A 26,424-nucleotide genomic window follows, 5' to 3' on the forward strand; every position below is an offset into this window, starting at 1 on the left:
ACTCTTGTCCTTGTAGGCAGCAGTTTCTGTTTGGCTTTCTCCAATAAATATACAATAAGTGTTGTGTAGAAACAGAAAATATGACTGAAGATTCCCCTCTGTTATCTGTTCTGATCCATTCACCTATGTGAGTCTTTCAAGTCTCAACACATAGGAGAACCCGAGAAAGAAGCCTTGCACAAGTGAGTGACTGAAATGAAAGGAACATTGTCCTTCGCTTCCCTCTGGTGGTGTAACTGTGTGTGTCTCAAATGTGGTCTGACTGGTGGTGAAGGTAAATAATACTACAATTACCTTCATTGGATGCTGGGTAGCCTGAGAGGATAGGTAACAACAACTTATTTTCTATATTTATATTAGTTCAGAGCCATAACAATACAGTAAACATCAGAGGAGTATATATAAAACAATACAGCATCAAAACGGACAAATATTAAAAACAAAACATGGGATTGACAACTTTAAGATGTAGTATGAAACCAGTGACCTGTAAACTACACACATTCCTCAAAACCCGAAACATCAGCAGCATCAGTTGAATTGAACTTCAAAAATCATCTATAGCCACAGATAACTATAAACCCAGTGCAAGGAACCACATTAAACAAATGACAACAGCTTTCAAATATCATTTGATGTCAGACATATATGATACATTTATCACCAGTGTTAAAAAACACCTGTTACAATTGACATGTTTTGTGTATATGGGACAACAGAAACTCGTCTGGTTTCTCCCCTTTAGCTTTGGTTCTGGCTGCAATAGGTAGAGTCAAAAAATACTGTAAACAAACAAAATACAATTTCCAATACCATCATTATGATGATGCCCTAACAATGCAGGCAAACAATACTGTAGGAATACGGATAACCAATCGCCAATCACCCTTACATGCTGACCACACCGCTTTTGTCGCATGCCCGAGCGTTGCAAAATAAATGTAAACATACATGTTAATCAATCATTGTGCGTCAGCGAGCGCCTGCGCGGCCAGGAGCTAGAATAGAAATGGTTTCTATTTGCGACACTCAACGTGCTGCAAGTCCGGCCTCTCCCATCTCCTCATTGGTTTTTAGGAGCATATACCGACCTGGGGGATTGAAAGATGAACTTATATCCACACTCTGGTCGGTTGTAGTAATGCTGTAATGTTGGTTGCCAACCGCCATATAAAGTCCAAAGCAGAAAAAGAAGCCTGAAGGAAGGAGGAGAGATGAGAAACTCATTCGGTTTACCATTTTATCTGTGGATTAATTGTCAGAGTAGAGGACCTTGTGCATTTCAGGTAAAGTAACAACCCAATGTTTATATACAGTGGGGCAAAAAAGTATTTAGTCAGCCACCAATTGTGCAAGTTCTCCCACTTAAAAATATGAGAGAGGCCTGTCATTTTCATCATAGGTACACTTCAACTATGACAGACAAAATGAGAAAAAAAAATCCAGAAAATCACATTGTAGGATTTTTAATGAATTTATTTGAAAATTATGGTGGAAAATAAGTATTTGGTCAATAACAAAAGTTTATCTCAATTCTTTGTCATTGCCAACAAAGGGTATATAACAGAGGTCAAAACGTTTTCTGTAAGTCTTCACAAGGTTTTCACACACTGTTGCTGGTATTTTGGCCCATTCCTCCATGCAGATCTCCTCTAAAGCAGTGATGTTTTGGGGCTATTGCTGGGCAACACGGACTTTCAACTCCCTCCAAAGATTTTCTATGGGGTTGAGATCTTGAGACTGGCTAGGCCACTCCAGGACCTTGAAATGCTTCTTACGAAGCCACTCCTTCATTGCCCGGGCGGTGTGTTTGGGATCATTGTCATGCTGAAAGACCCAGCCACGTTTCATCTTCAATGCCCGTGCTGATGGAAGGAGATTTTCACTCAAAATCTCACGGCACATGGCCCCATTCATTATTTCCTTTAAAGCAGGGGTGTCAAACTCAAATACCTAGTGGGCCAAAATGTAAAACCTGAACAAAGTCACGGGCCAACATTGAACAAATTAACCTTTTAATATGGACCCAAACAAGTTTTGCTTTAACATTGAATATGGAACAAGCATCGCTTATTACCATACAATATATCATTTAATAGTGGAGACATGCAAAATCGAATTTCAAATGAAAAAACACATCAATGGCATTCATTTATTAAATAAATAAAATTTAAATAAAAATTGTATGCCTCTTTTCTATTTGCAGCCTTCTGATTTAAATACCAAAATAAACTTTTTCCACTGGCTAATAATTTTACAAATAAAATGATAATAAATCAATCAACCATTCAAGCCCATGCCTTGTAGCAAGAAAAAGTGCATAAAGAAAACGTTAATTATTGCACACTGGTCTAATCTCATGTGCCCAAGCCAGATACCTGGCATCTCTTCTTGGATGCTAGTTCATCAATGTCATGGCTCAAGCTTTGAGCTGAAGAAATCCTCAGTATCGAGCGAAGATGTTCATCAGTCAGACGTCTCCTGTGAGTTGTTTTGGTCATCTTCATCGAGGAGAAAAGTTGCTCGCATAGATAAGTGCTGCCGAACATGGAGAGCATCTGAGCAGCTTGGGTGCGGAGCTGAGGCATTGTGTCAGGGATGAACCGTGGAAACTGTGCGGCGCCCACAGCATCATACTTTGACTTCAGCGTGTCGTTGCACTGGAGTTCAATCAGCTCCATTTGGATGTTGGTTGGTGCATTTTCCACATCAACTGCGAAGGGATTACTAAGCAGTTCAAACTTGCATTTCTGGGCATCGAAGTCGGCAAATCGCCGGCTAAACTCAGCGGCGAGAACACTGAGTTACGGCACGTCTGCGTATTCCGAACCACACTCCTCCAGAAAAGATTTAAACTGGCGGTGATTTAGACCTTTGGCTCTTATAAAGTTAACTACCTGTGTTACTGTGGTCATAACATGTTCCATCTTTAGGGCCTTGGCACACAGTGCTTCCTGATGTATGATGCAGTGGTAAACAGTTAGCTCACCTGCACAGTTCTCTTCCCGCATCTTCTCCCGAACCATGCCCACCAGTCCACTCTTTTTACCGCACATCGCTGGCGCACCATCTGTCGTTATTCCAACGAGTTTATCCCATGGCAGCTTTATTTCAGTTACACATTTGGAAACCTCCTCAAAGATTTCCTTTCCTGTGGTTGTGCCATGCATTGATTTGAATCCTAATAGCTCCTCCGTAACACACAGATTTGAGTCCACTCCACGGATGAAGACTGACAGCTGAGCAGTATCAGATGCGTCGCAGCTCTCATCCACAGCGAGGGAGAACGCAACAAAATCTTTACCCTTTTCCATCAGCTGGTCATACAGATTGGTGGCAAGATCACATGTGCGATCAGCTACTGTGTTCCTGCTCAGGCTCACGTTTGAAAATGCTTGTTTTTTCTCTGGGCATACGAGGTCACAAACCTTCATCATGCACTTTTTCATGAACTCTCCCTCATTAAAGGGCCGGGCTGATTTTGCGATCTCTGCTGCCACTATATAACTAGCCTTTACAGCAGCCTCGCTTTGTGATGTGGCTTTTTTAAACATATTCTGTTGTGAAACCAAACTTCTTTTCATCTCCTCTACTTTCTGGCTCCTTTGAGTCATGTCCAGGTCCTTGTATTTGTCATGGTGTTTCGTTTCGTTTCGTTTCATAGTGTCGTCTAATGTTGTACTCCTTACTTACAGCCACGTTGACTCCACAAACAAGACAAACAGGTTTGTCTTTTACATATGTAAACAGATATTCTGCCTCCCACTTGTCCAAAAAGCTCCTGTTTTCTGCCTTTCTTTTCGCCATTTTTGGGAAGGGTTAGCTCGCTGACATTTGTAGCATCTATGTTGCTATGACTACTGTCACAGAGGAGAGAGCGTTTCTGGGTCCTGTCCTGATTGGCGCGCGAAAACAGCAGAGCATTATGGGATTCGTAGTATTAGTGGTGAATGCGCTGTATAATACCGGCGGGCCAGCTCTAGTAGTAATTTGGTATTGTCTCGCGGGCCAAATATTTGAGAGTTTGACACCCATGTTGAGTTCGACACCCAGAGTTTGACACCCATTCTTTAAAGGGATCATTCATCCTGGTCCCTTTGCAGAAAAACAGCCCCAAAGCATGATGTTTCCACCCCCATGCTTCACAGTAGGTATGGTGTTCTTTGGATGCAACTCAGCATTCTTTGTCCTCCAAACACGACGAGTTGAGTTTTTACCAAAAAGTTATATTTTGGTTTCATCTGACCATATGACCTTCTCCTAATCTTCTTCTGGATCATCCAAATGCTCTCTAGAAAACTTCAGACGGGCCTGGACATGTACTGGCTTAAGCAGGGGGACACGTCTGGCACTGCAGGATTTAAGTCCCTGGCGGCGTAGTCTGTTACTGATGGTAGGATTTGTTACTTTGGTCCCAGCTCTCTGCAGGTCATTCACTAGGTCCCCCCGTGTGGTTCTGGGATTTTTGCTCACCGTTTTTGTGATCATTTTGACCCCACGGGGTGAGATCTTGCGTGGAGCCCCAGATCAAGGGAGATTATCAGTGGTCTTCTATGTCTTCCATTTTCTAATAATTGTTCCCACAGTTGATTTCTTCAAACCAAGCTGCTTACCTATTGCAGATTCAGTCTTCCCAGCCTGGTGCAGGTCTACAATTTTTTTTTGGTGTCCTTTGACAGCTCTTTGGTCTTGGCCATAGTGGAGTTTGGAGTGTGACTGTTTGAGGTTGTGGACAGGTGTATTTTATACTGATAACAAGTTCAAACGGGTGCCATTAATACAGGTAACGAGTGGAGGACAGAGCCTCTTAAAGAAGAAGTTACAGGTCTGTGAGAGCCAGAAATCTTGCTTGTTTGTAGGTGACTTATTTTCCACCATAATTTTCAAATAAATTCATTACAAATCCTACAATGTGATTTCCTGGATTTTTCTTCTCATTTTGTCTGTCATAGTTGAAGTGTACCTATGATGAACATTACAGGCCTCTCTCATATTTTTAAGTGGGAAAACTTGCACAATTGGTGGCTGACTAAATACTTTTTTGCCCCACTGAACCAGGACAAATTAGCTAGCAACAGCAAGCTAGCTATCTAAATTGCCATAAATGTTTAATGCTTTTTGACCTGTCCACAAATTAATCTAATCAGAGTTTGTTTTGATATTTCAACCTGCGCGTCCTGATCGCTTCTGGTGTGGGTGAACAAAATCAACCTGCACGCGATGGCGTACCCACGCAAGCGGGCGGTTTGGTCAGCATGTTAGGTGTCAAGAGTAACAATGTACATAGTATATAATACACACTTCTGACTGTTTCAACCGCAGATAACCGACCTTATTATAGGGAGAGAAATAAGACATTTATTAACTTAAAAACACGTAGAAAAGTAAACTGCATAATGTAGCCTAAACTTAGGCACTGTCTGTAGTGTTTCAAGTTTTTTTTAAACAGCATAGGCACGATGTCATTGTCTTTGCAGGTTGCCTAAACTATTGTACTGCCTGGTGTATCCTGTCATGGCCGGCTGATTGGCTTACGAATCACGTCTGTCTTCTGACCACCGCTCGTTCCATTCGTCCACCGGAAAGCCATGGTGCCTAGCCGTTGCCTCAATTATTTTCCCCTGGCTGGAGGATGAATGGTGACCACGAGGGGGGCTTACAATCTGAGAGGAACCTGAATGATGACCGTGACAAGGACTTGCATGCAGAGAGTCAGTAGGATGGTTACCGTGAAGGGGACTTGCATTCTGAGAGGAAGCTGGATGGTGACCGTGAAGGGGACTTGAATTCCGAGAGGAACCTAAGAGGCAAGCATAAGCAAGCAGGTGAGAAATAGCCGACCCCCAGCTACTGGCTTTCCAAGTGCAGATGAAGGACCAGTAAGGTGACTTTTCAGTTCAAAGGTCTTTTGAATGTACACAAGATCACTCTGTTCATATTTTTATGGGAAAACTTGCACAATTGGTGGCTGACTAAAATAGTTTTTGCCCCACTGAACCAGGACAAATTAGCTAGCAACAGCAAGCTAGCTATCTAAATTGCCATAAATGTTTTTAATGCTTTTTGACCTGTCCACAAATTAATCTAATCAGAGTTTGTTTGATATTTCAACCTGCGCGTCCTGATCGCTTCTGGTGTTCAAAAATCAACCTGTTGAACAAGTACATCAACTTTTTCCCCGAGCTTTCTCTTTACTTTATGGGTTGTTCCATTTGATTGCAATCACTTTTTGACTGCACCCCTCTTGATTTGAACAAAACTTTCCATACATGCAAGTGGTCAGAAAGTGTATTTTTGGACCTGAAGGCCAACACTTTTAGGAGTCAGAGGTGTTCAATGTAAACCCATTTTGCATATCCCATTCAAGATACTCAAAAACATGTGAACACACACACACACACACACACACACACACACACACACACACACACACACACACACACACACACACACACACACACACACACACACACACACACACACACACACACACACACACACACACACACACACGTTCTAACATTTGGGGTCACTTAGAAATGTCCTTGTTTTTGAAAGAAAAGCACACTTTCTTTCTCCATTAAAATAACATCAAATTGATAAGAAATACAGTATAGACATTGTTAATGTTGTAAATTAATTGTAGCTGATTATTCTTATGGAATATCTACATAGGCGTAGAGGCCCATTATCAGCAACCATCACTCCTGTGTTCCAAAGGCACGTTGTGTTAGCTAATCCAAGATTGTCATTTTAAAAAGGCTAATTGATCATTAGAAAACCCTTTTGCAATTATGTTAGCACAGCTGAAAACTGTTGTTCTGATTAAAGAAGCAATAAAATGGTCCGTCTTTAAACTTGTTGAGTATCTGGAGCATCAGCATTTGTGGGTTCGAAATTTGTCAGTCTATTCTTGTTCTGAGAAATGAAGGCTATTCCATGCAACGAAATTGCCAAGAAACTGAAGATCTCGTACGCCGCTGTGTGCTACTCCCTTCACAGAACAGCGCAAACTGGCTCTAACCAGAATATAAAGGAGTGAGAGGCCCTGGTGCACAACTGAGCAAGAGGACAAGTACATTAGAGTGTCTAGTTTGAGAAACAGATGCCTCACTGGCAGCTTCATTAAATAGTACCCGCAAAACACCAGTCTCAACATCAACAGTGAACAGGCAACTCTGGGATGCTGATCTTCTAGTCAGAATTCATCTGTCCAGTGTCTGTGTTCTTTTGCCCATCTTAATCATTTATTTTTATTGGCCATTCTGAGATATGGCGTTTTCTTTGCAACTCTGTCTAGAAGGCCAGCATCCCGGAGTCGCCTCTTCACTGTTGACATTGAGAGTGGTGTTTTGCGGGTATTTAATTAAGCTGCCAGGTACAGTGGCTTGCGAAAGTATTCCCCCCCTTGGCTTTGTTCCCATTTTGTTGCATTACAACCTGGAATTAAAATAGATTTTTGGGGGGGGTTGTATCATTTGATTTACACAACATGCCTACCACTTTGAAGATGCAGAATATCTTTTTAATGTGAAACAAACAAGAAATAAGACAAAAAAAGCAGAAAACATGAGCGTGCATAACTATTCACCCCTCAAAGTCAATTCTTTGTTGAGTCACCTTTTGCAGCAATTACAGCTGCACGTCTTTTGGGGCATGTCTATAAGCTTGGCAGTGGCACATTTAGCCACTGGGATTTTTGCCCATTCTTCAAGGTAAAACTGCTTCAGCTCCTTCAAGTTGGATGGGTTCCGCTGGTGTAAAGCAATCTTTAAGTTATACCACAAATTCACGAGGCCATTCAAAGACATTTAAATGTTTCCCCTTAAACCACCCAAGTGGTGCTTTAGCAGTATGCTTAGGGTCATTGTCCTGCTGGAAGGTGAATCTCCGTTCCAGTCTCAAATCTCTGGAAGACTGAAACAGGTTTCCCTCAAGAATTTCCCTGTATTTAGCACCATCCATCATTCCTTCAATTCTGACCAGTTTCCCAGTCCCTGCCGATGAAAAACATCCCCACAGCATGATGCTGCCACCACCATGCTTCACTGTGTGGATGGTGTTCTCGGGATGATGAGAGGTGTTGGGTTTGTGCCAGACATAGCGTTTTCCTTGGTCAAATAGCTCAATTTTACTCTCATCTGACCAGAGTACCTTCTTCCATATGTTTGGAGAGTCTCCCGCATGCCTTTTGGCGAACACCAAATGTGTTTGCTTATTTCTTTCTTTAAGCAATGGCTTTTTTTCTGGCCACTCTCCATAAAGGCCAGCTCTTTGGAGTGTACGGCTTAAAACGTGGTCCTATGGACAGATAATCCAATCTCCGCTGTGGAGCTTTGCAGCTCCTTCAGGGTTATCTTTGGTCCCTTTGTTGCCTCTCTGATTAATGCCCTCTTTGCCTGGTCCGTGAGTTTTGGTGGGCGGCCCTCTCTTGGCAGGTTTGTTGTGGTGCCATATTCTTTCCATTTTTTAATAATGGATTTAAAATGGTGCTCCGTTGTTCCAAATTTTGTATCTTTTTTTTTATAACCCAACCTTGATCTGTTCTCCACAACTTTGTCCCTGACCTGTTTGGAGAGTTCCATGGTCTTCATAGTGCCACTTGCTTGTTGGTGTTGCATTATCTGGGACCTTTCAGAACAGGTGTATATATACAATGAGATCATGTGACAGATCATGTGACAGTTAAATAAAGTCCACCTAAGACCATCACAATATGTGACTTCTGAAGGTAATTGGTTGCACCAGATCTTATTTAGGGGTTTCATAGCAAAGGGGGTGAATACATATGCTTATGTTATTATTTTCATTTCATCAATTTTGACTATTTTGTGTATGTCCATTACATGAAAAACAAACAAAAATACGTTTAAATTACAGGTTGTAATGCAACAAAATTCCAAAATACATTTTGGACACTACAGTTTAAATGGTTAACTTCTGTTAAAGCAAGGCTCCTGAACTCTCGTGTATTTTCTGCATTATGCAATGATATGGTCAGCGACCATGTAACGCTTTTACAACATACAGAAGTGCGCTGGTTATCAAGGAGCAAAGTATTGACACATTTTTTTAAATTGAGAGATGAGCTTAAAGTTGTCTTTACTGACCATCATTTTCACTTGTCTGATCACTTGCATGATGACAAGTGTCTCACACGACTGGCCTATCTGGTTGATGTTTTTTCTCACCTGAATGATTTGAGTCTAGGATTACAGGGACTCTCCGCAACTATATTTTCTGTCTGTATTAACAAAAACAACACACAGGTCTTTCAGCCATTTAATTAGCTGTTCAGGAGTCTTATGGCTTGTGGGTAGAAGCTATTTAGGAGCCTTTTGGACCTAGACTTGGCACTCTGGTAATGCTTGCCATGTGGTAGCAGAGAGAACAGTCAATGATTTAGGTGGCTGGAGTCTTTGACCATTTTTAGGGCCTTCCTCTCACACTGCCTGATATAGAGGTCCTGGATGGCAGGAAGTTTGGCACAGGTGATGTACTGGGCCGTACGCACTACCCTCTGTAGTGCCTTGCGGTCGGAGGTCGAGCAGTTGCCATACCAGGCAGTGATGCAACCCGTCAGGATGCTCTCGATGGTGCAGCTGTACAATCTTTTGAGGATCTGAGGACCCATATCAAATCTTTTCAGTCTCCCAAGGAAATAGGTTCAATGGAATCTACAGGAATAGGTTTTGTCATTCCTTCGTCATGACTGTCTTGGTGTGCTTGGACCATGTTAGTTTGTTGGTGAAGTGAACGCCAAGGAACTTGATGCTCTCAACCTGCTCCACTACATCCCCGTCGATGAGAATGAGGGCGTGCTCGGTTCTCCTTTTCCTATAGTCCACAATCATCTCCTTTGTCTTGATCACATTGAGGGAGAGGTTGTTGTCCTTGCACCACACATTCGGGTCTCTGACCTCCTCCCTATAGGCTGTCTCATCGTTGTCAGTGATCAGGCTTACCACTGTTGTGTCATCAGTAAACTTAATGATAGTGTTGGATTCGTGCCTCGCAGTATAGTCATGAGTGAACACTGGGTACATTAGGGGACAGAACATGCACCCGAGGGGCCCTCGTGTTGAGGATCAGCTTGGCAGATGTGTTGTTAACTACCCTTACCACCTGGGGGCGGCCGTCAGGAAGTCCCGAATCTAGTTGTAGAGCGATTTGTTTAGTCCCAGGGCGCTTTGAGAGCACTATGGTGGAGAACGCTGAGCTGTAGTCAATGAATAGCATTCTCACATAGGTGTTCCTTTTGTCCAGGTGGGAAAGGGCAGTGTGGAGTGCAATAGAGATTGAATCGTCTGTGGATCTGTTGGTGCGGTATGTAAATTGGAGTGGCTATAGGGTTTCTGGGATAATGGTTTTGATGTGAACCATGACCAGCCTTTCAAAGCATTTCATGGCTATCGACGTGAGAGCTACGGGTCGGTAGTCATTTATGCAGGTTACCTTAGTGGTCTTGGGCACAGGGACTATGGTGATCTGCTTGAAACATGTTGGCATGACAGACTCAGACAGGAGGAGGTTGAAATGTCAGTGAAGACACTTGCCAGTTGCTCAGCGCATGCTCGGAGTACACACACTGGTAAATCGTCTGGCCCTGCGGCCTTGTGAATGTTGACCTGTTTAAATATCTTACTCAAATCAGCTGTGGAGAGCGAGATCACACAGTCGCCCGGAACAGCTCTCATGCATGTTTCAGTGTTACTTACTTCGAAGCGAGCATAAGTTATTTAGCTCATCTGGTAGGCTTGTGTCACTGGACTGCTCTCGGCTGTGATAGTTTGCAAGCCCTGCCACATCCGACAAGCATCGGAGCCGGTGTAGTACGATTCGATCTTAGTTCTGTATTGACGCTTTGCCTGTTTGATGGTTCGTCAAAGGGCATAGCGGGATTTCTTATAAGCTTCCGGGTTAGAGTCCCACTTCTTGAAAGCGGCAGCTCTACACCCTTTAGCTCAGTACAAATATTGCCTGTAATCCATAGCTTCTGGTTGGGGTATATACGTACACTCACTGTGGGGACGATTTCTGGATAGGGCTGCGCTCAGAGTTTCTTGCCTTAGCAAATCGCGCTGTTAAGATACTGTTTCCCTTTGCAACCACCTACCTATGTGATTGTGGATTCTCGGCCCTCACTAGCATGAAAACTAAATACAGGCACAGACTGTCTGTGGGAAATGATTTAAGACTGAGACTCTCTCCAATGCAACCCCCAACATTGCAGATTTATGTGCATCCCTTCAAGCACACCTTTCTCATTAACCTGTGGTGAGTTATTCACAATTTTGGATGAACAAGTAAAAATACATATACAACAGTTTGAAATACTGGGAAATCATTGGTGCAATTGTAAAAGTCGCCTACGATGTGAGGCCAGCATAGCCTGCGACTTACCTTCAATTTCATTTGGCTTCTTCTGCCTCTCGGACCACTTGTAACCAACTCCAGTTATTTTTGCTGTAACCAGAAGAAATTGTCAATGACTGGAAATCCAACAAAATGTATCTAAATATTGACCTGTTGTGTGTTATTCTGTGTGTTCGTTTTTCATGTCCCATGCTAGCTATACATATTGCACAAAAACTTTGAGGGAATACATGCCATTTTCTTTTGCCAGTGGCTTGTGATTGGTGTCCTTACCTGAGTGTCTGAATTCTTTTGGAGAATCACGATGGAGAGACTTCGTCCAATGCTTTGCCTGAACAATGCTCTCCATCAAAATGACAGCAGGCTCCTGCATTTCCCACTTCCTTTTGAAGCGCTTTTCACATAAACCGCTTGGTCCAGGCTTCATCTCCCCTATATCTTGCTGCTTCGCTTCCATAACGGGGGGCTGTTTCTTCTTGTTCTGGCAGTTCACAAAAGCATCTTCCTCTTCATCATCAGAGCGCTGTGCATCTTCAGGATCCGTGTAAGACCTGTTGAACATGATGTAATTTTCATATTCGCAGGGCTTGAAGTAGTGCACGTTCCTTGGATTCAAAGGAAAGCTGATGTTCCGCTTGGGTTTCGGCGGAGCATCGACACGTTTTAGAATGGGTCGGATGATCCTGGTCTCCGAGCTGGACCTGGGACTGGCCTGTGGACCTTCCACTTCCTCTGGAGGACACCCTGATCGCCTGCGAGTCCGGGGGATTGGAGTCGGGACAAAGCTGCTCTCCCAATTTGAGAACACCTGCTGCCTCGCAGAGACTTTTGCCCCAAAATGGCGGTTGTCATGTTCCGGTGATAACCTGGCCGGATTAGGACAAGCATGACTACCTGGGCTATAACCTTTGGGCCTGGCAGGCTTGATAAAAGGTTTGGGCTTATGTGCCACTCTTGCAGATTTGTTCAGCGTTTGTGATTCAGGTGAAGCACTGGGAGATGTCTCTTCTCTGTTCTCTCTCTCACACCAATCCTTTGAAACCTCTGGAGTCCTCGGAAGCTTCAGAATCCTTGGCAGCTTTGGCTTGGGGGGCAGCGAGTCGTACTCCCACTCACTTTTTGACAACCTTCCTTTCTCATTATTTTTCAACACCTTCGGAATCTGTGTCAATTTCTGTTGGGATGTCAAGTCACTCTCTGCCGTAGGTTTTAGTTTCTTGGACGAGTCAGGAATCTTAGAGACCATTATCCCTAAACCCCCAGACTCTCCTCTATCCGCCACCCTCTTCTGCCTTGGAGGGGAACCTTTCTCTCTCTTCCAGCTTGGTGGAGAATCTACCTCGCTCTCCCGGCTTGGTGGAGAACCTTTGCTGACAAGATGTTTGGGTAAGGACAGCTTTTTCAATCTGACATTTTGGCATTGAATTTTTTGCTTGTGTTTGATGACACTCCTCTGCCGCTCTTTGACAACAGGAGACACAGACTTTGCAGGGGAATGGTGTCTGTTAGTTTTATTCTGGGCTTTAGTCTTTGGCATTCTGGGGACTTCAGTATGTTTTGAGGGTGAGGCATTTATGGAAGGCTTTTTGGGAATGTTTATGGAGATTTTGAGAGGAATGGTGGTGGTTGAGGATCCCTGCACATGGAGGGTTTTCACCCCAGGGCACGGGAGTGAGTTTCCACTGCTCCTCTCTATGTCCACCAACTGGCACTGTAACTCTTTGGAGTCTGAGTTCCTGCCGTCAGTTTCAGTTGAATTTCTCCTCTTCTGTGACATCTTGTCCCTACTTTGATTGTCCTCTCTCTCTTTCTCAGTTGAATGTCTTCTCTTCGGTGGCTTCTTGTCACTGGATTGACAGCCCTCACACTCCTTCACAGTTGATGATCCCCTCTTCTTGTCTTTACATCGATTTTCATCACTCTCAGTTGAATGTCTCTTCTTGTGTGATGCATGTGGCTTCATGTCCCTGCATTGATTATCCACAGTTGCCTTCAACCCAGAGCATTTAGTGGTTTGGGATGGTGTCCTTCCCCTCTCTGCTCTCCCAAGGCTTTTCTTGTGCTTTTGCCTGTCAGATGACGTTGGATGGAGGGTTTTCTCCTTTTCCATTTTTTGATGTACTTTTTTCTTTGACTTGCAGGTTTTGTATTGAGTGACAAAGTCAGCAACTTTGTCATACTTTTCTACAGGTGAACCACAGACCTCTATAGGTGAACACCAGTTGTCTGCTATGATGTTAGCTCTTAACTTAGAGGGGTTTTCAACCTTGGGAAGTGGTAATGTACTCATCATGCAGTCTTGGTCCTTCTCTTGCCATCTTTCCCTATCCTCAGAACCAGGACTGACTTTGCTTTGGGTCGTACGTTCTTGGGCTGACTCACATGGTGCTTTGGCATCAGTTTCAGGCTCTGTCCTTTTCACATTAGAAGCATGAGCCTCAATCTGAGCATGTGGTTCATTATAGCTCTCCTCTGTCTCCTGATCGGAACCCTCACTTGTATCTGACCAGAAAAAAAAGTCAATGATCGGTATGACGCCTGTCCATTGCTGCATTTCACCCTGTGTCTTATTGTCACTGGATTGACTGTCAACAGTCACCTTCCCCCCAGAGTCCTTGGGGACCTCTGTCTCCTGATCATTTGTACATGACATGGTAAAGCAGTGAGCGATTGTTATGCATCTTGTATCTTGCTGCAATCCTTTCTCTCTCTGACAACTGGAGCATAGGCCCATTTCAAACCCATTGTCAGTTTCAATACCACAAGGACAGTAGCAAGACTTATCTAAGCTGCCACTTTCTATATTCTCTAGTTGCTTTGTCTGTGTCTTATCTTTGTCTTCAGAGCAGGATTCAGGGGATGCGAATTGGAGGTCAGAGCCATTCTCGATCTGGCAAAACAGTCTCATGGCATCCTCAGATGTCAAGATGGTCAAATTCATTGGGGAAAGGGGTTCTGTGTCCGAGTCTGTTGTGAGGTCTACGACCGTTTTGAGGTCTGTGTCTGGTGCCTCTGTTTCAGCAAGCAGTTTCACAGCATCCTCTGGTGTGAGGACGGTCAAAATCATTGGGGAACAGGGTTCTGGCTCTAAGTCTGCGTTTGTTGGGAGGTCTGTGTTTGTTGGGGGGTCTACGTCCATCGTGAGGTCTGTGTTTGTTGGGGGCTCTGCGTCCATCGTGAGGTCTGTGTTTGTTGGGGGCTCTGCGTCCATCGTGAGGTCTGTGTTTGTTGTGAGGTCTGGTATGAACCACAGAGACCAAGCTCTTCCAGAATCTTTGCCAATGTCATTCAGCTTCTCGTTGACATTTAACCATGATGACCTATAACCCACTTGGGAAGAGGTGTCAACATGTACTGGAATGGGAAACTTCTCAAGCACTTCCCCTAGTGATATACCACTGACTGCAAAGAGAACCACTGCCTTCTCATCCTCTGCGGCCCAGGCAGACACATCCTGCATGATTTTCTCATCCATTTGATCTTTTAAAGCTTCTAACAGGTTAGAGGTATCCCCTCCCCAATACAACTCCAATATGGCCCCGAGACAACCATCCTTTGCCTCTGTGACTGTTGTCGCACTCTCCAGATAAGTAACCAGTCTCTGAAGCGCACATAACTTGAACTGAACTTCAGCAATCGTGGACAAATCAAGAGTGCTCTCATCTGCAACATTAGAGCTACCTTCCACGATTATCTGGGCACCACCGATGCATACAATATCAGTTGCCTGAGGGTTGGTGTGGACAAATGGTGAAGGTGATCTCTTGTCCATTTGTGTGATGACCTGAAGGACCTCATCATTGTCCTCTCCTGTAGATGCCATTGAACTTGTTGCAGATGCATCTACAGGTTTATCACACTCAGAAGACAGAAGACTTTCAACTTGAACCATCTCATTTAGGACAGAGAGAGAACTTGCATCATCTTTAGCTCTTTCCCACAGGTTTTCCGCCTGTTTTTCGTTGATGGACCAGGTCTGTAAAATCTTAAATGGCAGCTCATTGCCTGCATTCTCTGTCTCCATGGGCTCTGGGGACTGCTGTGGACCCATTGGCGGGACGATAGCCACGGGGGGCGGCGGAGCGGTGGCGACTGCCGTCAGGGTCATGTACCTGGGGGTGGACTTAATCTCCAGCTGTATAGTGGAGTCCTCATCACTAAACCTCTCAGGGGGGCTCACCTGGTAGTCTTTGGTGTTTAGATGTAGTTGTGTTTTGCCTGCTTGTAAAACATACATCTTCTCTGTGCTGAATTGTAGGGACTGAGAGGGGTCTTGTGTTGAGTTATTCCCATTTACAGGTCCATTTTTAGATCTTAAAACACTCTGGGGCCAGTGCTGTATTTCCTTGAGTGAGATCTTATGTTTATGAGGTTTTTCCTGAGGGGTGTCAGTGAGAGAAGGAGAGGAAGCATGTTGCTGTTCTGGTGTGGTAGAGGTCTGTGTGTGAGAAACCAGAGCAGCATTGCCAGGAAGATGATCTGTATGTTGTGTTATGGCTTGGGAAGGAACACTAGGTCCTAGTATACCATGGGTGCCTGCATTTGTTACCTGGGCTGCTTTTAGGTCAACAACACCAGATTCTGTACCACCTGTGGAAGGGAAATCCGTAAAAACAAGTGATGTAGAATATCTCGCAAGACCAGTTGTATGTCCTGATGTTGTTTCAGTGTGTTTGTTGTTGACCATAGGTACAGTTGGAGTGATGTTGGCGTTCTGAATGTCTGTAGAACTGTTGGTCATAGTTTGAAAAGGGTTGACATGCTTAGCCTGGAAGTCCAGCCTGGGAGACCTGCTGGAATAGACGCTAGAACTCCCACTAGAGCCACCCCTAGAACATCCACTAGAGCCACCCCTAGAACGTCCACTAGAGCCACCCCTAGAACGTCCACTAGAGCCACCCCTAGAACGTCCACTAGAGCCACTCCTAGAACGTCCACTAGAGCCACCCCTAGAACATTCACTAGAGCCACCCCTAGAACATTCACTAGAGCCACCCCTAGAACGTCCACTAGAGCCACCCCTAGAACATCCACTAGAGTCAGCCCTAGAACATGCAGTAGAGCCACCCTTAGGACGTGCACTAGACCCACCCCTAGAACTTCCCTTTGAGCATTCAGTAGAATGAACCCTGGAATAGGAATTAGAATGTCCCCTTAAATGTTCATTAAAATGTCCTCTAGCATGTCCATTGGAATGGGTGGGATCTAACATCTGCCATTTGCTTTCCAAGTAATGGAGATTGTTATGATTCACTATCCGACCAACCATATAATCCCGGTCAGTTTTATGATGATGGGTTATATCCTCATGCCCTCTTTCGACAATGAGGGTGGGCAAAAACTCATAGCTGGGGAAGTGGGGTTCATGCGTAGCCCATGTTTCTGTTATCTCTCCACTGCGATGTAAGGTTACATTAGGGGATGCCTGGCCTCTCAAGGGTCCATAGAGATTTGGCCAATCCCTTATGTTCTGACTCTGAGCCATTCTGTGATGGTCCTGATGATACAGATGCGGCGGCTGGGTCTCTTGTGCCCCATGTCCACGGAAGTCCATTGGAGAGTTTTGTCTAAGGGAGTTGTAGTGGGCCCATATGGCAGCTTCTTTCTCATGGTTCAGCCACTGGCGTTCCCTTTCCTGTTGTGTGAGGTACTGTCTTTCACCAGCAGGGGGAGCACTTTGCCACTGAGCCATATTATGGCGGCTGTATCCATCACCATAGCTCCATTCTCTTGTATTGGCATTTTCACAGGCGTTATCCATGTTGTGTCAGTTCTATCCGTCCCAGCACATTGAGTTGGACTGCATTGCAAGCATATGGGGCACCATACTCAAAAGTTCAATTGTGATAGGTCAATTCTGGAGAGAGAACAAAGAGAAACTATTGTGAAAACTATGCAATGGTTATCCATCAACCAAGTTATTGATTTTTCTAAAATACACTGCAACATGTTTATGATATATGACTGCCAGTTGACATTATGGGCTGAAAGTTAGTTAGAGTGCAGATCACAATCAAGTAACACCATCAATATAGTACACGCTCATATAGGAGGAGCCTGTGCCCCACTCATAGCAGTCTGGGCAGGAGTAGAGTTCCACCTCAGATCAGGTTGACCCTCCAGAGGAATCAGAGAGGGTGTTGATCCCTCCACATCTATTTGGTATATAATATCGGCATTGTTGATATCCAAGGCCCTTTCTCAGGGTTAAACAAAGGTAACTTGTCTCAGGCTAATCATTATTATAACAATTGACCACACAACAACTTTCTCCAGCCTTGAAGTGATGCGGAGAAGTGAATGAATCACACTGGTTAATCGGTTAACATAACAATGGAGCCTATTCATTCTTAGCTATGTAGACAACTTCCCTAGCCACACCAGGTTTCAAACTATTGGCCCCTCTAGGTTTGGACCAGAGTGGTATACTACGATCACAATCAATTAAGCCAGCTGACTTTAATAAGCAACCAGATACAACTATTGATTTTCTGGTTCATAAAAAGAAGATATGAGACATGTGTTTTGTTTGTTGAATCTATTAGACCATGCCCATTAAAAATGTAGCTTTCTAAAAAAGTTAGCTGAAATGCTTATGTTACTAGCTTCTAAGAATGCAGTAAAATGTCAAACAAGTACAAAGTAATATTTTATAATAAAATGTCGTAATGAATCAAATTCACAATCCAAATAGGGCTGTAACAGCAGTCTAAATGCAATCTATATGTATATACACCGGATGAATTTACACAAGATATAATAAGAATGATATATTAGAGTGAGTTATGGCAAGAATATCTGTTTTGTTGTCATTTAGCAGAGGCTCTTATCCAGAGAGACTTACGGGAGCAATTAGGGTTAACTGCCATGCTCAAGGGCATAGACAGATTTTTCATCTAGTTGGCTCAGTGATTCAAACCAGCAACCTTTCGTTTAATGGCCCAACACTCTTGGCTACCTGCTGCCCCAGTATATAAATAAATATGTAGTGTGTATTGTTGGATTCTAGCTTAAAATAGACTTATTACGGTTACCATATCTTATTGATTACATGTCTAAGGAAGGTTGGGGTCAATGAAGGGGGTAATAAGAATGTGAGCTCAATGCGAGCTCACAGAACAGGGCTCCGGAAGGCCGAGCGGAAATGGAGGAAAACTCGCCTCCCTGCGGACCTGGCATCCTTTCACTCCCTCCTCTCTACATTTTCCTCCTCTGTCTCTGCTGCTAAAGCCACTTTCTACCACTCTAAATTCCAAGCATCTGCCTCTAACCCTAGGAAGCTCTTTGCCACATTCTCCTCCCTCCTGAATCCTCCTCCCCCCCCCCCCCCCCTCCTCCCTCTCTGCAGATGACTTCGTCAACCATTTTGAAAAGAAGATCGACGACATCCGATCCTCGTTTGCTAAGTCAAACAACACTGCTGGTTCTGCTCACACTGCCCTACCCTGTGCTCTGACCTCTTTCTCCCTCTCTCTCCAGATGAAATCTCGCGTCTTGTGACGGCCGGCCGCCCAACAACCTGCCCGCTCGACCCTATCCCCTCCTCTCTTCTCCAGACCATTTCCGGAGACCTTCTCCCTTACCTCACCTCGCTCATCAACTTATCCCTGACCGCTGGCTACGTCCCTTCCGTCTTCAAGAGAGCGAGAGTTGCACCCCTTCTGAAAAAAACCTACACTCGATCCCTCCGATGTCAACAACTACAGACCAGTATCCCTTCTTTCTTTTCTCTCCAAAACTCTTGAACGTGCCGTCCTTGGTCAGCTCTCCCGCTATCTCTCTCAGAATGACCTTCTTGATCCAAATCAGTCAGGTTTCAAGACTAGTCATTCAACTGAGACTGCTCTTCTCTGTATCACGGAGGCGCTCCGCACCGCTAAAGCTAACTCTCTCTCCTCTGCTCTCATCCTTCTAGACCTATCGGCTGCCTTCGATACTGTGAACCATCAGATCCTCCTCTCCACCCTCTCCGAGTTGGGCATCTCCGGCGCGGCCCACGCTTGGATTGCGTCCTACCTGACAGGTCGCTCCTACCAGGTGGCGTGGCGAGAATCTGTCTCCTCACCACGCGCTCTCACCACTGGTGTCCCCCAGGGCTCTGTTCTAGGCCCTCTCCTATTCTCGCTATACACCAAGTCACTTGGCTCTGTCATAACCTCACATGGTCTCTCCTATCATTGCTATGCAGACGACACACAATTAATCTTCTCCTTTCCCCTTCTGATGACCGGGTGGCAATCGCATCTCTGCATGTCTGGCAGACATATCAGTGTGGATGACGGATCACCACCTCAAGCTGAACTTCGGCAAGACGGAGCTGCTCTTCCTCCCGGGGAAGGACTGCCCGTTCCATGATCTCGCCATCACGGTTGACAACTCCATTGTGTCCTCCTCCCAGAGCGCTAAGAACCTTGGCGTGATCCTGGACAACAAACTGTCGTTCTCAACTAACATCAAGGCGGTGGCCCGTTCCTGTAGGTTCATGCTCTACAACATCCGCAGAGTACGACCCTGCCTCACACAGGAAGCGGCGCAGGTCCTAATCCAGGCACTTGTCATCTCCCGTCTGGATTACTGCAACTCGCTGTTGGCTGGGCTCCTGCCTGTGCCATTAAACCCCTACAACTCATCCAGAACGCCGCAGCCCGTCTAGTGTTCAACCTTCCCAAGTTCTCTCACGTCACCCCGCTCCTCCGCTCTCTCCACTGGCTTCCAGTTGAAGCTCGCATCCGCTACAAGACCATGGTGCTTGCCTACGGAGCTGTGAGGGGAACGGCACCTCAGTACCTCCAGGCTCTGATCAGGCCCTACACCCAAATAAGGGCACTGCGTTCATCCACCTCTGGCCTGCTCGCCTCCCTACCACTGAGGAAGTACAGTTCCCGCTCAGCTCAGTCAAAACTGTTCGCTGCTCTGGCTCCCCAATGGTGGAACAAACTCCCTCACGACGCCAGGACAGCGGAGTCAATCACCACCTTCCGGAGACACCTGAAACCCCACCTCTTTAAGGAATACCTAGGATAGGATAAAGTAATCCTTCTCACCCCCTCCCCCCTTAAAATATTTAGATGCACTATTGTAAAGTGGTTGTTCCACTGGATGTCATAAGGTGAATGCACCAATTTGTAAGTCGCTCTGGATAAGAGCGTCTGCTAAATGACTTAAATGTAAATGTAAAATGTGGCATATAGTTAATGAGTGAGACAAGTGGAGTACAGAAAGTTTACATTCTGTCAAAAATGTTATGGTTGAATATCAAGGCTCCTAAGGAGAGAGGCAAAGCAAAATAATCTGGTTTTAGTCACTGATAATGGTAGGACAGGGAGGAGCGAGGAATTCAGCCCAAGGTCAAGTAAACTGATGAAGTGAGAGAAAAAAAACAGTCCTATCCCACACACATATCCTTCCACGCCAACACAGGTTATAGCATCCAGCAGGGCCATGACTACACCAGTGAGAAGAACCAGTCAAGTTCCTGTTAGGAAAATTATGATTAAATGACTGAACAAATCATTTTAAATTGAACTGTAACTAAGTAAACTTATACTCTGTTTTATTATATATGATTAACAATATGAGTTCATAAGAAGGGATCGTGTGACACAGACAAGGAGTAATTAAAGTTAATGAACACCATTCCAACTAGGAAGAAAGGAATGGGTTGTGGATTAAGTAAACAGATAAGGTAGTTAACCTATGGTTGAACCGACGAAACTGAGCTCTGGGGTGTTTTAGATAAGGCTGTGAGTGCATTCCTAGGTTTTCTGTTAATTAGAACTGTCAGCTAAGTGGTGATCGATAATGTTGAGGGGTCAAAAGTTAATTCAGTTGTGTTGTGTGTTCTGTGTATGTTCTAGGGTCGTCAGAATGAACTTTTAAAGTTCCCTTTGTCCCGGTCGAGAGGAGGGGATTCTGTTAAGCAATGAAATGACGTCATGTTATTGCATATAAACTGTTGCTCGTGGTAACGTGGCAGCGCGCTCCGAGAATAAATTCTGTTACCTATTATTGAAAAGACTGTTCTCTGTCTATTTTATGCAAACAAGAATCTTACAAATTCTCATAAAATAGATTAAGGGAATTCAATTAATGAATACATATTGGTATAATTAAATTACAGTAACATTTCCTGACTAGATGTGCAAGGAGTTGACTCCCCCTAGTAGGAGGATATAAATATTTGTGCTCGTCTTTTGCAGCTATTTGACCTAGTGGGTGATTAAACTTGGTTTGCACTTTTTCTAGTCGTCCGTTTGAGTTTTTACTCTGTTTGTTCAGAAACTTTTAAGGTTGTATGTATGTAATACATTTTATGTAACCTATATTAAACTAAGCAAGTCAGTTAAGAACAAATTCTTATTTACAATGATGGCCTACACCGGCCAGACCCGGACGACACTGGGCCAATATTGCGCCGCCATATGGGACCCCCTATCACGGCTGGTTGTGGTACAGCCTGGATTCGAACCAGGGACTGTAGTGATGCCTCTTGCACTGAGATGCAGTGCCTTAGACTGCTGCGTCCATGTGTATGTGTTACCTATTTAACTGTACTAGAATACTTAAAAGGACGCAATTTTTAAAAATATATCGGTTATTGAACTGTTTTTTTTGGGCAAGGAAAATATTGGATATCGGTATCGGCCAAAAATGTCATATCAAATCAAAATGTTATTTGCCACATGCGCCAAATACAACAAGTCTAGACTTTACAGTAAAATGCTTACTTACAAGCCCTTAACCAACAGTGTAGACTTTACTGTAAAATGCTTACTTACAAGCCCTTAACCAACAGTGTAGACTTTACCGTAAAATGCTTACTTACAAGCCCTTAATCAACAGTGAAGTTCAAGAAGAAGAAAATATTTACCAAGTAGGCTAAAATCAAATATAATATTAAAAAGTAACACAATAAGAATAACAATAAAGAGGCTATATACAGGAGGCACTGGCACCGAGTCAGTGTGCAGGGGTACAGGCTAGTTGAGGTAATCTGTACATGTAGGTGGGGGTGAAGTGACTATGCATAGGTAACAAACAAACAGCGAGTAGCAGAAGTGTACAATGTAAATAGTCCAGTAGCGATTTTTATGAATTGTTTAGCAGTCTAATGGCTTGGGGGTAGAAGTGGTTGAAGGTCATTTTGGTCCCCAACTTGGCGCTCCGGTACCACTTGTTGTGCGGTAGCAGAGAAAACAGTCTTGGGTGACTGGAGTCTCTGACAATATTGGTGCATCACTAATAATAATAATAATGTCCCCCTCACTTCTAAAAACCAAAGTTGCGCCCCTGGAGATATTTATAATACGGGCTAAGAAAGTAATACTAAGTGTATGTTGTGTAGTAAGCTGTTAGTTACCCATGTGCCTCACCCTAATAATTTGATCCCTTTACCCCTCGTAACTAAGCCCACTGTTATGACTTAGTGGTGAAATGTCTTCATCGAATATTGTAAGAGATTTTATTGTCTGCTTATTTGCCCCCTTTATTTTTCCTATGGTTCTGACTTGGTGTACAGGAAGAATACTGTAAGAACAGCCCATGATTTGAATTGATGTACATTTCAAAAGTGCTGAACAAATATGTATGTTGACTGTCTTAGCTCGCTCATCAATTTCTTAATAAAATGTATGGATGGCCTCTTATCTGCTCATTATTCCATAGTTTGTACATCTCAATTGTCAGTAGTAACCAAAAAACCACAGTTGTTTAAGCAAGTCAGCCATATCAGTTAGTAAATTAAGCTGAATACACTTTTGTAGCAATTGTAAGGATTCAACCCATGTTGCTGAAAAGAAAGCTCTGCTGTTGGGACAGGTTAATGTAGGCCCTAACAATTCCTGGGCACCGTTTGTCACCGTTATAGTGCAATTAATGTATTGCTAAGTGCTGTGTCGTTGCTGTCATGCATTTAAAAAATTCTACTTGTTTGCCCCACCAACATTTACATGCTAAAATCGCCACTGACTATATAGCCTCAAAACGTGGTTAAAGCTATAATTGTTGATATCATGGATGGTCAGTCTTTGCATCCACAGCGATGTATATGAATTTTAGAGTAGCTACATTTTTCCAACCCCATCCCTCAGATTTTATAGAAACAGTGGCAGGGATTCACTTCGTTATTGTTTTTTTTAAATTGTTTTTATTTTTATTATTTTTTTATTAATATCAAATCAATACATAAAGCACATGAGGGAACACAATCATACATAGATTACAAACAATAGACAATCGAGCTAGGGGGTACAATATTTACATTTACATTTAAGTCATTTAGCAGACGCTCTTATCCAGAGCGACTTACAATATCACATTACAATTACACAAGGACCTTAAGGGACATGCATATACTTACAATTCTAACAGCTTTTTTGTTAGTAGAGCATTTAACCGTCTTAAAATACAGTTCAATTTATTTTTGTAGGGTACGAAAATGTGCTTTTCTGTTTGTAAATTTACATTTGTGTATATGAAATTTGGCCAAAAGTATAATGAAATTAATTACGTAAAAATGATTGCGCTTATTTCTATTGTATGTAAAGAATCCAAACAGTACATCTCTCCACAATAGTGTAAAATCTTCATAAATGTGTTCATCACTTCGTTATTATTTCCTCTGCTGATTGCCGCTTTATGATGTGTTAGAAAGTGACGAACCACCCCAAGATATTCCTGAACAAGGTCTATTTGCGCCCCTACTGGATGGAAATTACACATGCAATGGCACTTGCATGTATGTAGATCCTTCAAACACCCACAAACAGGGAAATCGATCCCCCAAAAAAGGTGTTATTACGTGCTCCACCAAGGCAGTTATTTATCTTATAACTTGTCCTTGTGGTAAAAAAATGATGTAGGTAAAACAAAGCGCGAATTAAAAGTACGTATCTCAGAGCATCGTAGCACCATTAGGTGTAAAAACTTTACTTATCCAGTTGCGGCCCACTTCTTGGAGGCAAGCCACTCGATTTCGTCTCTGCGTTTTATTGGCATCGAACATGTCCCTCTCCCTAGGAGAGGGGGTGGCCTTGATCATTTATTGTTAAAACGAGAGGCTGCCTGGATCTTTAATTTAAAGACACTTGCGCCCTTCGGTCTCAACGTAGACTTTGATCTGAAGCCATTCTTGTGATTATTGTGACTTTGCCATTGTAATTGTTTGTAAACGTGTGTAGTCAAATTAATATATGATCGTATGCTATCCATTTGTTGTATGTATGACATTTTAATATTTGATTATTAACCAATGATATTAGGCCACTCTTGGCCATGATTACAGACACCTGTGTCTTTTGACACTATATAAACGAGTCATCCCGCAGTGTTTGTGATTATACCCTGATGAAGACAGCTTGGCTGTCGAAACGTTGGTAATTCAATTTTTGCATATGAGCTCCTAGAGTGTGCGGCTCTCTTTTATTTACAAAGTGACGAACAAACATATTAAAACGGTCGTCCATGTACTTACTTGGATAGCTCCTGGATTATGAATACCCATGCGTAAATCCGATGCTTTTTTTGGGGCACAAATATGAGCTACTGTTCAACATAGATAGCATTGTTGTTCATGTCAAACATGATTGCGCTAAAATGTGTTACGAAGTGACGCGCAAACACCCTGAAAACGGTCATCCATGCATTTGCTTGGATATCTCTTGGGGAATGAATACCCATACGTAAATCTGTTGCTTTTTTTGCACAAATATAACACTGGTCAACATAGATAGCATTGCTGTTCATGTCAACCATTGGATGTTCCTAGGATACTTACAGAAAGTGTGCCCCGCTCCTCTCTCTTTCACATACGGAAGATCAGCTGAACAGATCGATATCCCCAACCGATATCTATCAATCAACAACTCGCACTCTTCTTCTTCTGGGGTGGGGTTTATCAGCATCCAACGTTATAGTGCATTATTGGCAAAATCACTCCTGTCTTCTGTTAGAACTTCTTCAAATGTATATGTGGGAGCGCCGGTGGCTGGTACTATTAGATTCAAGTTCCACGCCCCCAGAGTTTTCTTCGCAACTGATCCGCAGTATTCTCTAACTATTTCAAAGCAAATGACAAAAAAACATAAAACCAATATTACAACAAGACAAATGAATCTACATAAATACGTTATAATTTCTCTGCGGTTTTAGGTTTTTGCTATAATTTATACACTTTTTATATTCCTGCTATAAATTGACCGTTGATCAAGCTCAAAACAATAACCAGTTGTCTGATTTATTATTGAACTAAAGCTTAGTGATATGGAAGAAATGACTATAGATCTGCAGCTATTTAGAAAACATATTCAATGGTGAAATTAAAATTGTCCTCCATGTCAACTGTGTTAGACAACTGTACGGTGTGCTTTAAAGAGGTTATCCAAGTAGAAAGAGACAAATCAGGATTTCAGAAAGGGGAGTATGAAAAGTGGCAACCCCACATGTATGTCTAATAGATAGCTTGGCAAGAAAACTCTGTGCTTGAGGCGTCACTACAGATACCGTGGTTTGAATCCAGGCTGTATCACATTAAGCTGAACATAAGTGCAAAGGCCAAAGCCATAAGCACTTAGGACAGCAGGACAGATCAATACCAGAAGGACACACCAAGGAGAGTGCTTGCCATGATATATATATAATTTTTTGTCCTTCAGTTCTTCAGTAGATAAGTACAGACCTTCCAAGGAACATGTCTCCCCATATGCATGTGTGTCTATTAAACCTTTTAAAATACTAAAACGTGTTCACTATCTTTTTATCCAGCATTTTCTACACCTTGAAAAAATGTATTGTTCCCAACAAGCCCCAGTAGCCATACAGTTTTAGGTATGGAAATGTAGGAACCCATTGTATACAGAGTAACAACCTTATGCCAATGCATGTGTTACTTTACACACAAAAAGTTATGCAGCTGCTGCTGGTCCTCCGCTGCTCCCCCTCCTTTCCTTACAACGGCGGTACCATCCATCACAGTACCATCCATCACAGTACCATCCATCACAAATCTGTGTGTAAACCATGCGTGGGATCATTTCCACTCAAAGTGGGAGA

General features: G+C 43.4%; 1 protein-coding gene across 2 annotated transcripts in view; it reads right to left on the reverse strand.

Moving 5' to 3' along the window:
• LOC123994593 (DENN domain-containing protein 5B-like) overlaps positions 1-25,347 on the reverse strand; it is a 118,661-nt gene extending 93,314 nt beyond the window's left edge. Inside the window, exons 1-4 of one of the 2 annotated variants that reach the window (XM_046297373.1) lie at positions 25,151-25,347; positions 11,650-17,233; positions 11,404-11,466; positions 5,088-5,800 (exon numbers count right to left, since the gene is read on the reverse strand). In XM_046297373.1, the coding sequence (XP_046153329.1) occupies positions 5,532-5,800; positions 11,404-11,466; positions 11,650-17,137 (5,820 nt within the window). In that variant the 5' untranslated portion in view covers positions 17,138-17,233; positions 25,151-25,347 and the 3' untranslated portion in view covers positions 5,088-5,531. Of the gene's footprint in view, positions 1-5,087; positions 5,801-11,403; positions 11,467-11,649; positions 17,234-25,150 lie in introns of those variants that run through there. The other variant, XM_046297374.1, reaches the window with a different exon arrangement.
• Between the last annotated feature and the right edge of the window lie 1,077 nt (positions 25,348-26,424).

The sequence above is a fragment of the Oncorhynchus gorbuscha genome, linkage group LG14 (assembly GCF_021184085.1).
Source record: "Oncorhynchus gorbuscha isolate QuinsamMale2020 ecotype Even-year linkage group LG14, OgorEven_v1.0, whole genome shotgun sequence".
NCBI classification, from domain to species: domain Eukaryota; kingdom Metazoa; phylum Chordata; class Actinopteri; order Salmoniformes; family Salmonidae; genus Oncorhynchus; species Oncorhynchus gorbuscha.